General features: G+C 39.6%; 1 protein-coding gene across 4 annotated transcripts in view; it reads right to left on the bottom strand.

Annotated features, from left to right (window-relative positions):
- The window catches only part of FBXW8 (F-box and WD repeat domain containing 8), a 62,896-nt gene that overhangs the window by 42,258 nt on the left and 6,859 nt on the right, over positions 1–13,779 (bottom strand). For all 4 annotated transcript variants that reach the window (XM_073313063.1, XM_073313060.1, XM_073313062.1 and 1 more), the window contains exons 3-4: positions 9,674–9,838; positions 8,915–9,003 (exon numbers count right to left, since the gene is read on the bottom strand). In XM_073313063.1, the coding sequence (XP_073169164.1) occupies positions 8,915–9,003; positions 9,674–9,838 (254 nt within the window). The remainder of the gene's footprint in view (positions 1–8,914; positions 9,004–9,673; positions 9,839–13,779) is intronic.

The following is a 13,779-nucleotide window of genomic DNA, read 5'->3' as shown; positions in this document are numbered from 1 at the left end:
GGAAATTTAAACTCAATATCAGGAAAGGGGAACGGTGTAAGTCCCATCATTTAAAAGAACGCTAGACAAACCTGGAGGTGAGAGGTGAAGAGCACAGGGAACAAACCTTGCAACTGGTAAGCCGAATTATCTTTTTCATTTTTAATGTCCACAATTCCATCCCACACTTAGTTTTGAGTGGCTTATTATTAGTCAAGACAGATGTCTCAGTGTACAGCCAAACGGTAAGTATGGACCATTTTGGCATCAGAGTGTGTGCGACTTTGTACCCAGCAAATTAACTGTGGGCATCACTTTGCTCCAACCCCTAGAAAACAGGAGCTAATAGCACCTGATGACATGCTGTTGGAGAAGGCACGGTGTTCTTTTGTTGAGAATCTGTACTGGGTGTATCAAAATAGCATTTCAAAAGAGCATGCAGAAATATTTACAAAAGCTACTAATATTAAACAACTTTTCAGTCAATTTATTAAGTGCATGCAGCTTATATCCCAAGGTAATTGGAACAAACAGAAGTGTTAAATAGCATCCAGGACATTTCTTGTTCAGAGCCAGCAATCTGTCTTTATAAAAAATATTTTACAGCGAATTTGATTCTAAAATTTGATTATAATTCCTCCCTTAAATCCAAGGAGAAACAGGATTTTTTTTAAATTTTTTTTTAAATGATGTGAGTTTTCTACTTCAGTATAATCTTTGCTTGGCGTGAATAAGAAAGTACCCTGACAACCAATTTAATTAACAGTGCTGGACTGCTGCAAAGCCACTGAAACCATAGCTGGTATTCACCTCACTGCCACAGTATCACTGAGGAGGGCTGTTGGTACTTCCGCATAATAGTTTCAAAAGGAGACAAAAATACAATGTAAGAAACATACAATAATTGCTCAGACTTCAGTGGGGGACAAGAGAGACATGATAGCTTGATTTAAGAAGATATGAAGTAACGTGTTCTTACATCAGCAAGATATGCAAATTTTTAACATGCTAGGTAAGAGGAGAAAGTGCTAATTGAAAAGGCAACATTTGTAACAGCCCAGAAGGTATAAGGTTATTATAACTTTAAAATGAAATATATGAATGTGTTTTTTATTTAATGTAATTTTAAAGTCAGGACAAACTAATCTAGCCCCAGCAGAAAATTGGGCTTTATAAAATGAAGTAAACTGTTGCAGATCGGGGAATATTAGACATTACTGCCATTCAAAACAGCCATGCACTCCTTGGAATCTGATAAAAGCTTTGGGTAAAGCAGCAGCTTAATGGTCAGGCAAAATGGAGTGACTGGGAGCTTCTACAAAGAGCCAGTCTCAGGTTTCTCCTGCCAGTTTCACCTGAAAGGCTCTTTTTCACTAGGTGGCAGTGAAGTGAATACACTTGTAACCTGAACTACCTTGCATGTTTTGTAATCCTATCTGAACTTGTGATGTCATTTGTTTTCAACCCTTTGAAAGGTGACCCGCAAAAGGAAACAATATTAAAGTTGGGCCATTTTTGTTTCTTTATCATTAGTGACAAAGACTTGAAAGGTTTCTTGATCTATTAAATGTCTCCTTTCTGGGGTTTTTGTTGGTTTTCGGGGGGGCAGGGGTTGCATTCAGACCCTGCCCCATCTGAAAAAGAATTACTGAAATGGTGACATCACAAGTGTAGAGAGTGAAAATTGAGCAATTAAAAGGGGAAGGGATTTTAGTGAGTTTGAAACTTTTGTTTGTTAATGTATATTCAAATTTAATGACTAAATATTTTGGAGAAACATCTTTGTTATGTTTTCAAACAAATCTGCCCCTTCAGTTAAGGTGTGACTAGCTACCAGTATACATTCTGAGAGGCATCTATTGAACCTTAAAGGAAAACCAAAAATTAGAGCAGAGCAGATAGGAGGATAAAAACAGAGCATCTCTCCACCACTCCCAGCAACAAACAAGCTAAGAGGTGAGACAGGATGTCCTGCAGGAACAAACCCTAGAAATAACCAGCTCAGGCTAAGGGTTATGTTTGTGGCTCATAACTAAAAATAAAGAACGACTCCAGGATGTTGGGTGGCCTTTGGACACTAACCCAGCCTATGCTGCATGTAATGCAGGGACTCTATACGTCACACTCCTGGTTAAAAAACTTTGTGCCACACAACGTGAAGTAATAGATACCAAGGTCAGAAGGGACCATTATGATCATCTAGTCTGACCTCCTGCACAACGCAGGCCACAGAATCTCACCCACCCACTCCTGCGAAAAACCTCTCACCTATGTCTTTAACTCCCCACACACAAGCATGTGTAACCCTCACAAGAGAAAACATTTCTACCATCCCTTCTCCAACACAAAGAAATTTAAACATCAGAGGCCTCATCTCTTCCCTTCCCAGTTGTTGGAAAAGTGGTCTCACTGTTTATGGACCTGACGTGTAAAGTTTTCAAAAATATGTACAACAGAAAATCCAATGGCAAAGAAAGTACTATTTCCACAGACATGGTGTCATGCTGCACAGAGGGGAAAAAAAATCCTTAATAAGAGGATGATCAGGGAGTTTTCTTTGTTGGTGGGCTCTGTGTGTGCGCGCACACGGGGAGGGACAGAGGAGGCAGACACCACAGCAAAGTGAGTATTCATATAGATATGAAAGTTGAAAGGAGCCTGCAACACAGTTCAAGGATGCCTGCACCCAAGCATCCCACATAGAGCCTATCAGGCAGCAATAAAACAACCGCTGTTGTACTACCAGAGCAGTGCTCTGCGATACTGGCAGGATCCTTTACCTAGAAACAGCTCATAATCTAATGAACTCCAAATAACTTGTCAAGTAGGGCTTTGAGTTTTTGTGCTTCAGGGATTCATTGTGATTGCAAAATGGAGTGAGTAACAACTGACTACAATGTCCAATAGGGTATGTCAATACTAGCAAAGGAGATTAATGTAGAGATTACCATGCAGGTATACATTAGCTTAGATGATTGTGATGGATATTTTTAGAATACTGTAATGATGGAGGAAAGAACTGCTGCAGAACTCAGGTGTGCTACAGATATTTACTGCATAACAGTCAAACATATACTGAAAACTAATGTATTCAGAAATTGTGAAACATTTTCCATGACAATTTATAAGATACACATATACAGATAAGCTACTGCTTAGGTCAGTTTTGACCTTTACATTTTAACAAAAACTCCAATTATATTCAAGAGACACACTGGGGGTGGCTGAAAGGCCAGCGTCTCTTTAAGTGGATCCTTTGAGACAAGTAACTGTAGAAAGGCTGGTGTATACAACATTGATTGGGAGTGAGGTAACCACAAACATCACTGTCTCAAATGAAAAGGAATTCAAGGTCTGACCCAGAAAACAAGCATCGTAACCACTAGATAAAATTTTAATGATAAACACAAGATGCTCCACACACAGGCCAGACTGAATTATCTGATAAAGCCATAAATGCAAGGTTCTTTTAGAAAGAAGAAATCTTAGCAGCCTCCTTCAACCCACAGCTCAAGCTGTGCTAAATCAGTCCTTGATATTGTGCCATCTTCTGGTTTGGGTATTGGCAGCAGGATGGAGAGAATGTGGAAGGCAGGAAGATAAATTATGGGTTTCCCTATACAAAAGTGAGTTCCAATCTGTTCATATTTTGCTTCCTTACAGGAAGCAGGAAGACAATGTCTCAACCTACTTGGTTCCAAATGACTGCATACTCCTGAACGAGTTTAGTCAGGTTAACAATAAAGTTTGCAAAACACAATTCAGGGTAACAGTGGTAAGTCATCCTCTTAGAATTGTTTGTCTATAACCTTTTCACGTTCCTTTTCAGACAAATTTAAAAACCCTCTATGGCAAATTAAAGAGCTGTACTATTCCATTTTTCTTCCATATAAGAGACAGTATAGTGAAGCATCTAGAGTTTGTATTTATTTCTTCCAGAGGGGTGATGAAGCTGAGCCACAAAATGACGCTATAACATTTAGCGTGCTAAGTGCCACTGTTTCCAAAGCAATAAAATATTGATTCAAATGCCACTAATTACAAAATTAGTTTTAAGATTATAAAAAATAATCGTTAAGGTCCCAATCCTGTGGACAGTTACTCACATGCTGAACTTTAGGGACATGATGAGTCCCATTCAATTCACATGTGTAATGCTAAGCATAAGTGTTTGCAGGGCTGGAGACACAATCATTAAATGTAAAAGATTACTGATATTTACACCCAGAAGTAAATTGACTTCTGTTAACCTCAGCTATTAAACTACTCATTCACTACTAGGATGCAACAGCTAAATATTGATCACTGGATTCATTATAGTTTTATGACTTATAAATCTGAAAGATGTGACGCCATTAACCACAATACTATAAAGGATTTTTTTGCGGTTTTTTAATGTTTGGAATCCAAGAACCACCTATTTCAATTAAAGCTGCATATTTAGGTACTTCTGTTCATCACATGAGGATGGTAAGGTATTTTCTTATATAGTTAGCAACTGGTAAGTTTCAGCTACTTTTTTGTAGGTATGTCTTGTTTTTATTCCTACTTTTACTGAAGACGATGGTGTCTAAGCTTGACAGCTTGCCTTTTTATGAACAGAAGTTGGTCCAATAAAGATTACCTCACCCACCTTGTCTGTCTAAACATTTAAAAAGAAACACTGCTATTAAAAAAGTAAGAAAAATAAAATCTGAAAATATCAATATACCTGGGGACAGACCTTCTGAAATAAAACTTCTTAAAACTCAGACAGAAGGAACTGGGAACTGTAAGCTCCACAGACCACCTGTTTTAAAAGAGCAGGAGAGACAAAGACAAGATACTTGGGAAAAAATGCCACAGACTTGAAGCTGAACACACCGTATAAATGGCAAACATGATTACAGGTTGTGAAAGCAGTACCAGTAGTCTTGTTTAAATAACAATTCTTAAAAACAGCTGGGCAGTTTTAGGGTGGTATGAAATTTTGTGCTATCTTGAAAGAATCAGAACTTGAATGTCATTGGTAGAATGCCAGATGCATCTTCTCTTCTGGAAAATTGTATTCGAATTCGGGTGGCTAACCTGTGGCTCTGGAGCCGCACACGGCTCTTCAGAGGTTAATATGCGGCTCCTTGCATAGGCACCGACTCCGGGGCTGGAGCTAGAGATGCCAACTTTCCAATGTGCTGTGGGGTGCTCACTGCTCAACCCCCTGCTCTGCCCCAGGTCCTGCCATCACTCCACCCCTTCCTGCCCCCTCCCCTGAGCCTGCCATGCCCTTGTTCCTCCCCGCTCCCCACCAGAGCCTCCTGCGCACTGCAAAATAGTTGATTGTGGCAGGTGGGAAGCATGGGGAGGGAGGGGGAGGCGCTGATTGGCGGGGTGCCAGTGGGCAGGAGGTGCTGGGGGCAGTGGATGGGGGGCTGCTGACATATTACTGTGCCTCTTTGGCAATGTTCATTGGTAAATTCTGGCTCCTTCTCAGGCTCAGGTTGGCCACCCCTGTATCAGATACCTGGAATACACTTGTGTGCATGGCATTTTAAAGGGATGTTCTCAGGTAGCCTACATTCCAAATAAGAGTGAAGTGCAAGTAGCAAACAGGCTGTTTGCGGACAGTATAACTACATCAGTTTACACTCAATTTCTATTGCTTATGGTTGTGAAGAAAACCTTCCAAACAGGCACGTAGAAAGAAAGACGGCATAAACTTTGGAACACAGTAGCTCAGCAAGCAGTGGGTTCACAGCAAATTCTGCCACTGTGGTGTCAAGGTTCCTTCCCCACTCTGAACTCTAGGGTACAGACGTGGGAACCTGCATGAAAAACCCCCTAGCTTATTTTTACCAGCTTAGGTTAAAACTTCCCCAAGGTACAAACTATTTTACCTTTTGCCCCGGACCTTATTGCTGACACCACCAAGCGTCTAACAAAAATAACAGGGAAAGAGCCCACTTGGAAACGTCTTTCCCCCCAAAATCCCCACACCCCCTTTCCTGGGGAAGGCTTGATAAAAATCCTCATCAATTTGCATAGGTGAACACAGACCCAAACCCTTGGATCTTAAGAACAATGAACAAAAAGCAATCAGGTTCTTAAAAGAAGAATTTTAATTAAAGTAAAAGAATCACCTCTGTAAAATCAGGATGGTAAATACCTAACAGGGTAATCAGATTCAAAACATAGAGGATCCCTCTAGGCAAAACCTTAAGTTACAAAAAACCACAAAAACAGGAATATCCATTCCATTCAGCACAACTTATTTATCAGCCATTTAAACAAAACAGAATCTAACGTATATCTAACTAGATTGTTTATTAACTCTTTACAGGAGTTCTGACCTGCATTTCTGCTCTGGTCCCCACAAAAGCAACACACAGACAGAGAGAACCCTTTGTTCCCTCCCTCCCCGGCTTTGAAAGTATCTTGTCTCCTCATTGGTCATTTTGGTCAGGTGCCAGCAAGGGTATCTTAGCTTCTTAACCCTTTACAGGTGAAAGGGTTTTTCCTCTGGCCAGGAGGGATTTAAAGGTGTTTACCCTTCCCTTTATATTTATGATACGTGGGATCACAGAATATATTGGGCCTGCTAATAGGAACACAGCCACTTTGCTAGAGACAGACTCACAACCGTTGAAGTGACTGCAAAGGAACAAACATCATGACATTAAATAAAAATGACTACGTTAAGAAAAGAAGAAAAACTAAGGAATAGGCTACAAAAGGGAACATACAAATAGAAACTGGGGTGGGGAGGGCTTTAAAGCCATGAAAAGAAGGACAACCCCAAGCAGAAGAGGGACCTGATAAGCATTTGCGTAACATCGCCTTTCCACTCATTGCCTTCTGATTTAGATCTCAGCTCACATGCACAGCCATACAATTCAAAGATATTTCATCTTGCATGGGAAGTTTATAAGAGTCCTTCATACTCCGCTGATCTGGAGCAACCTTTATTATAACCAGTTGAAGTATTTGGTATGTGGGGTGTCATTTTTAGGCATTTTTCTCTAGTCCCACTGTACATAAACGTACCACTAACATGAAGTGTTGCCATAAAACGTCATATGTTGATGTACTATGGGACTACGACACTTTAATGGTGTCCTAACTATTCCCACAACATCATTTCTATTTAATAGTGTGACTTCTTCTAAAGGGACAATAATTACAAAACCTGTGAAATATAACTAGTGTAAATTTAAAATCATACATCCATTGGGATAGTCAGGGTAATCTCACCAGCAAGTCTGGGATGTTCTCAGAATCAGAAACACTTTCAGAGTACTGTACAGATAAATAATCATAGCAGAATAAACAAGGGTGCCAATAAAGCTGGAAGAATCAAATATTAATGAAATTCCTGAAAACTAAGTCTTTAGGTCTGCATCTTAAATAAGGTTACATCATAACAATGAAGTGCTTCCAAAAGTAAAGAAAAATAGTTCCGCTGGAATACTCTTTCCTGTAGGAAACACAAGAATCTCTCCTGTAATTCAGGAAGAGTTGTATCTGAGAAGTAACAAAAACTGCAGTCCTATTTTCATATAGGTCTGTTCTGCACTGTACACATTCCAGGTACCAGTGCAATATAAATAGTTGTATTTAATCAGAAGATGCAAAGGTATATACAGAAATTACAATGAACCTAGACAACCTTTCAATTTATCTAAGTATTGCAGTGATCATTTCAAAATAGGCACAACAATAACAAACAAGGAAAGTAAGTTCTTTCCTCCCTCAACATCCCAGCTCCTGCTAAATCATGTTGCTTCTTCCTGTTGAATATTAAGATGCCAGTCCATTCTTTTAATTTCAGTCCATTTGTTTCTATCCTCACTACTGAAAGCCTTGTCCATGTCTTAGTTACCATAACCCCTTCCTCTCTGGCCTCCCATTTCATTCACAACTCTCTCCACTACAGTTTATTCCAAAAATCACGGCTGCAGTTATCTTCCTCTCTCGCCACTTACATTATATCATTCTCCCTTGAATCCATTCACCTTTTTTTACTACATCCAACTAAACATTTGTTCTCACCTTCAAGGCCTTACACATCCTTAACTGTTTAATTCTGTCTCTTATGCCTTGTCTATACTAGAAAAGTCACCCTAGTGTATCTGCATTAGAGGCTCGTACTGCTTTCACTAGTTTGATTTAACTAAACCTATCTTGTTCCCAACACTTCTCCCAACCCTCTTTCCTTTCTTCATTTCCTTCTCTCAATATTGGGTACTTTAAAAAAAAAACAAAAACTATTGACTATCATGCAACCTGTTGCACATAGAAGTCTCCTACACTTGTCTCTCCTTAAAATCCAGCAACCTCCTTCCACTCTCTTCCTTCACTTGTGGTCCCCACACTGTCTCATATTTGAGCTTGCCAACATTGTTTTTTGGTTGTTGTTTGGGTGGGGGCTTTCTTTGGTTTTTGTCTGTTTGTATTTTTGAGGAGGGGGTGGGTGGGCTGAGGTATTTTAGGGGAGGTTTTTTTTTAGCAATAGTGTAGCTCAGATGCATTGCACTGATGTAAAAAGTGACTCCCCAAGGAAAGCTGCACTGATGTAAAAAGTGACTTTTGGTGCAGCTTACCCTCAAGTACACCAGAGCAACTCATCTACACTATGTGTTTATATTGGTGCAGCTAAAAACACGCAAAAGCAAAGCCTTAGTCAGTCTTACCCGTCTCAGCTTGCTAACTCTTTCAGTTGGGAAAATTTTTAACTGTCAACTTTTTTAATTTAAGTGTCACTTCTAAGAGGACTTGCAGTAGAGAATTACAACAGTCTTTCATCTTGGTGACAGTACATCTCAACTGGAAAAGAGCTGCTGGAAAACATAACTTCTCCCTATTATGTCAGTCTGGATTTGCTTGTGAATTAGTCAAGATACAGCACGCAAGAGCTCACAATGAGGAAGACTATACAAACATTAAACAATTTCATACTTACCCAGCAATGGCAACTCCATCACAAGAATGCACATCACACAAAACTTTACCCAACTCATACTGTAGCTGGCTCACAGCACCGATGCGGTTCTGCACAGAAATACAGGGATACACTGTTGTTTCTGTAATAGGTTCATCTAACACCAGATTCTCCTAGAAGCCCAGGCCTTCCTAATGCTTTTTTATGGGTCAAGAGGTTACACTGCCCATTTTAGTAGAGGTCAGAGGAAAGAACAGCCATCCAGTATCTGCTCATCTCCTATACATTTCAGAGTCTCTACTTCCCCATGTATTCTCTCAATAAGAAGAAGAATGACACTGCTTTACTATGAAAGAGACAGCTGTAGACTGCTACAGACTAAAAGCATCTCTCTCTCTCATCAAATTAAGAGGTGAATTGGGATGGGCTGCAGAAGGGTACGGAACCACATGCATAGACTGATTCCAGTGGGGACTTGTCCCAAGAGCAAGGACTGAAGGACCGGGTCTTTAAGTGATGATTACATGAATAGAGGGCACAGGAGCTATGGTCCAGTGTGAGAGCACATTTTCAAAGTGAAAGCAAGACAGGCAAGCAAGCCACCAACAGCTGAGAGGAGGGATCATTTAACCCTGCACTGCCTTCATCTTCTTATTGGCAAAAAAGACTGCAATAAGAGGCTCACATTTCACTAGCAGTAGAATGACTGGTTTGAGCTGTGTTATATCGTTTCTACATGGTCATCACTGAGTACTATTTTCAAAACTCCTCTCATTTTACCTTCCAATTGGTTCTTAAAGTGCGCTCTTTGATATAGCAGTCTTGAAGAGCAAGTTTCCAGCAGGGACAATCAGAGATGCTGGCATCAGGCAGGTACCCTTCCTGTTGGCACAATCTGTACCAAAGCACTTCATCTTCTGCAAGTACTTTCCATGTCCTGCTCACCTAAAAGCAGACAGAAATGAAATAAATATCATCAGATCAGGTAAATATCCAGGCCCAGCTGTCATCCAAATCAATGCATTTATTTTGCCCTACCTTTGTGACAACATGCCCTTTTAAAATTCTAGTGGGAAGAGAGGAGGTAGGTAGCATTAAAGATTCCACATAAATTCATGTTCACAATTGTGTTTTCACATTTATAGGCTAAAGATAACTCTGATGTCAGCATCACCCCTCTAAAGCCCTGCTGACAATGACTGATTAGGAATGTGACAGCAGTGAGATATAAAATATTGTATTACAGTGTGCATCAATAAGAATGAAGTATTAAACTAAATTTTTAAAGGAGCCTCAAGTTGCTGTCTATTTCAGAAGGAATTGCTTCAACATAATGAAGTGTGCCTAGAATTACCATTTTTAAAGATTCAAAGGAAAAAAACACTTTAAGCAGTGATTGCTATACAATTCTTGCATGAAAGAGAACAGTGAAATAGCTCCATGTGAGAGATGCTATTGTCAATGAGATCAGTGATAAGCCTGTTTTCAATCCTAAGGTTGCATCTCACTTCTAAGTGTCATATACCAAGTAACCCAGAATTTAGGGCGTACAGTCCACACCAGTGCAGTGCACTGCCAATCATCGAATATACCAGATAAGAACGAGGATGTCCAGACTGAAAACAAATATGCTTTATAGAAATACAGTTATATTTTTGCTCATAAGAATCAAACAGCCAGAAACACCAAACTGCAGTTTGAGACATTAACTACATATTTGGTGGCAAAAATGGAGTCACCAGGTCTCCACTGCAAAACATGAATAGCTAGACTTCACCAATGCAACATGTGCCATAATATTAACTGCTGCTATGTGTTGCTTGCACTGAAGTGCAGAGAAGTAGGATCAATCAACAAACTCTGCTGTGGCAAGAAAATCCTAGCAGCTTTATTGTAACTTGCTTCTTAGTCTCTCTCTCTCTTTTTTTTTTTTTTTTTAAAAAAGGCCTTTTCAAATTGAAATTCCATTAGAGAAATTTGTAAGTGTATTACAAGATGGGGACATAATTTCTCTAAGGGGTAGAGCGTTTAACATGCACCCCTCTGTGACAAACAGACTGCAATTTGGGTAGAGAACTGGAAAAGGAATAGCTATGTAATAACATTTGAAGAGTTATGCAACCATGACTGAGTGGGGAGTAAGCCCTGGGAAGAGAGATCAGTCTCTATGGCTGCATAGCCTGCAGGGCTGTTCAGGGTCAGCAGCTGTGAAAGCTTCTCTTTCTTGGACTGGGTACCCACCTCAAACACAGCTACTGTTCTCTTTAGTGGCTCTAGACCTCGGTCCAAACTGATCACATACGCTGAATTAGTTTTCATCACTGGACAAGACAGAGATCTGGATTACAGTTATTCACTTAGAAGTGAGGAAATCTGTAGTATGCCTTCCCTGACTATATTGGTCTTAAAACTAAAAACCAAGGACTTTAATGACCATCATCATTTCCATCCCTGAAGGGACACGGTCACGTAGCTCAGGAGAATCAAAATGATGCCAAAACTTTAAAAAACTGTTCTAATCCAGTGGGGAAATCTCCTTTCAATTCCAGTTATTGGAAAGTAATACAAATCGACACACTGTTGCCTAGACAAAGACAAAAGCTTCCATTTTTTGCTGGCACAGACAAAAAAGCAGCTGTTCTGCAGAAGTTAAGACTCTGGGCAAACACTGTGGATCGGAAACGAACCTCTCTGTCTCTTTAGCTGGAATGCATTTCTGCTGACATTGATGAGGCAGGCTTGTGCACAAACAGAGAAGTAAACAAAATCAAGCCATGCCAACTTCTGCCCTGTTACCAATATATGGAAGAAAGAAAGGGGGAAAAAAATGTGTGTGTTGCCAAAATAGGCAAAATTTGTTGAGACATTTCCAGTTTCAAGTTTTTAAGCTGGTTTTAAACAACAGGGTAAAAAATATTAGAACTAATTATAGCATCATTTTACCTTTCATGAACAAACATTCAAAGGGGGGGAAGAAATCCTATCTTATGATTTTTTTAATCAAATTACATTGAGTCTTGCCAGTTTTACAAGCATGCATTTCCAAAGGATGTCTAACGTAGCCTTTCCTTAATGCACCAAAACTGGCACGACAATCCCTAGTAAAAGCCCCACCGAGCGAGCCTCAGCTGCAAGAAGTCTCTAATAAAAGTGTCTCAAGCATTTCACTTCACAACACCACTGCGAGCTGCAGCATTAAAAACCAGCTATTGGCTGAAATCAGATTTATTAGCACAGCTTCAGTTAGAGTTTCAGGTGAGGTCTTGGGAGCCAAAAAAACATGGCTTTTTTTGTGTACACGCACACATGCTCACAACCTGCTTGCTAACGGCTATCCAAAGAGCTCAGTCGAAACACTCAAAACTCTCGTTAAAAAATAAATTGGGACCATAATTATTTTCCAAGTCTGTATTATGTAAATCTCCAAAGCTTATCAACATTAACGTCTTGCATGGCTTACTCTGCATCTAGAAACTATTTTTTTTATTTTGCCTTTAACGTCACCATTATCTTTTTATCACATCACATCAGATTTCTTGCCAGTCTCCATAGAGAAAATTCTGTTTCCCCTCAGATCCACACAGGGGCATCACTACGTCTTCCTTACATACAGCCGAGCATGAAAGTGGTGTTCATAAATTTAGAAATTTTACCTAATTTAAAGCTATTTGCATATTTTAATAAGATCTATAGGACTCCTCCCATCAGATTCCAGACTTTATTTTCTTGTTCTGACTGACCAAAATCCCACTGAACAAATACCTATTCCTCCCTTTCTCTAAGTTTCCTCCCTTCCACAACCAAACTGCACTAAGTTATTACAAATGTACATCCCAAGATGAATCCTAGGGACTTCAATGGGAAAGTATAAGCTCTAATGTAGTGCAGAATTTGGCCTAAATGCTAATAATTTCATCAAGAGCCGCTAAGACTACTCTTGTTATTAACAAAAGAGTTATCAGTTCCCTCCAAACACCAAGTTCAGGAAATCTCTGTCCATCTGCTTCTCTACTTCCTCTCTCATCCTATTGACTGGCTTGAGTTTAGCTCATTGAACATAAGAAAAGAGGTAAGTCCCATCCATCCATGCTTCAGAACTGTATGTGAAAAAGTTAAGAGACGACATCAAACCATATGTGGCTTTTTATATATCCCATACAAAGCATTATTAAACAACTTGAGATGGTTCTCAATTATTCAGGTTAATAACTCCATCAGTGACAGAACCATGCAACTGAAAATTCTTGTCTCACAGGACCTGTTATTCTTGAAATACAAGAGTCAGTTCCTCCAGTGACAGCCTTAAATAGACACACTTAGATTGATTAGTGTTTCTAAGTCACTCTGAAGATGAAAATCATGACATTAATGATAAACATACTTAGACCAAATCACGCACCAACATATTTACAAACAAAACAACGCTATTCTAGCTGCAGCTTTTAATACACATCACACAGGAGCATTTCCACCACAAAGTGCAAGTGACTAACGCTGTCTTATTAGTAACAATAAAACATTTAGATAGTACCAAAAGTTCACAGCGCATTTTATAGAACACAGACAAGACGCACTGTCCCACCGTTTTCAGACAATGCCTGATCCTGTAAATGCAGGGAAGTCAATGGGAACTGTTGCATGAGTTAGAGTACTTGCAAACATCTGTAGAATCAGGCCCTCCATATTATACTTTCTAAAAAACTGTTTAAAATTCTGCCACATGTGTAGCTTCCCAAGTGCCTCACTCTTCTCATTCCTATCCACTATCAATATGAGGAAAAATAGACAGGTTTTGTGACTTCTCAAAATGCAGCTGACACCATGTACCAGAAAAGAACAGCTGTCCAGCACATGCCAATATGGATACTTCACAACCTCAGTGAACC

This window comes from Lepidochelys kempii, chromosome 15, assembly GCF_965140265.1.
Source record: "Lepidochelys kempii isolate rLepKem1 chromosome 15, rLepKem1.hap2, whole genome shotgun sequence".
NCBI classification, from domain to species: Eukaryota; Metazoa; Chordata; order Testudines; family Cheloniidae; genus Lepidochelys; species Lepidochelys kempii.
The sequence above is the reverse complement of the archived record's forward strand: the minus strand, read 5'-3'. Positions and strand labels throughout refer to the sequence as shown.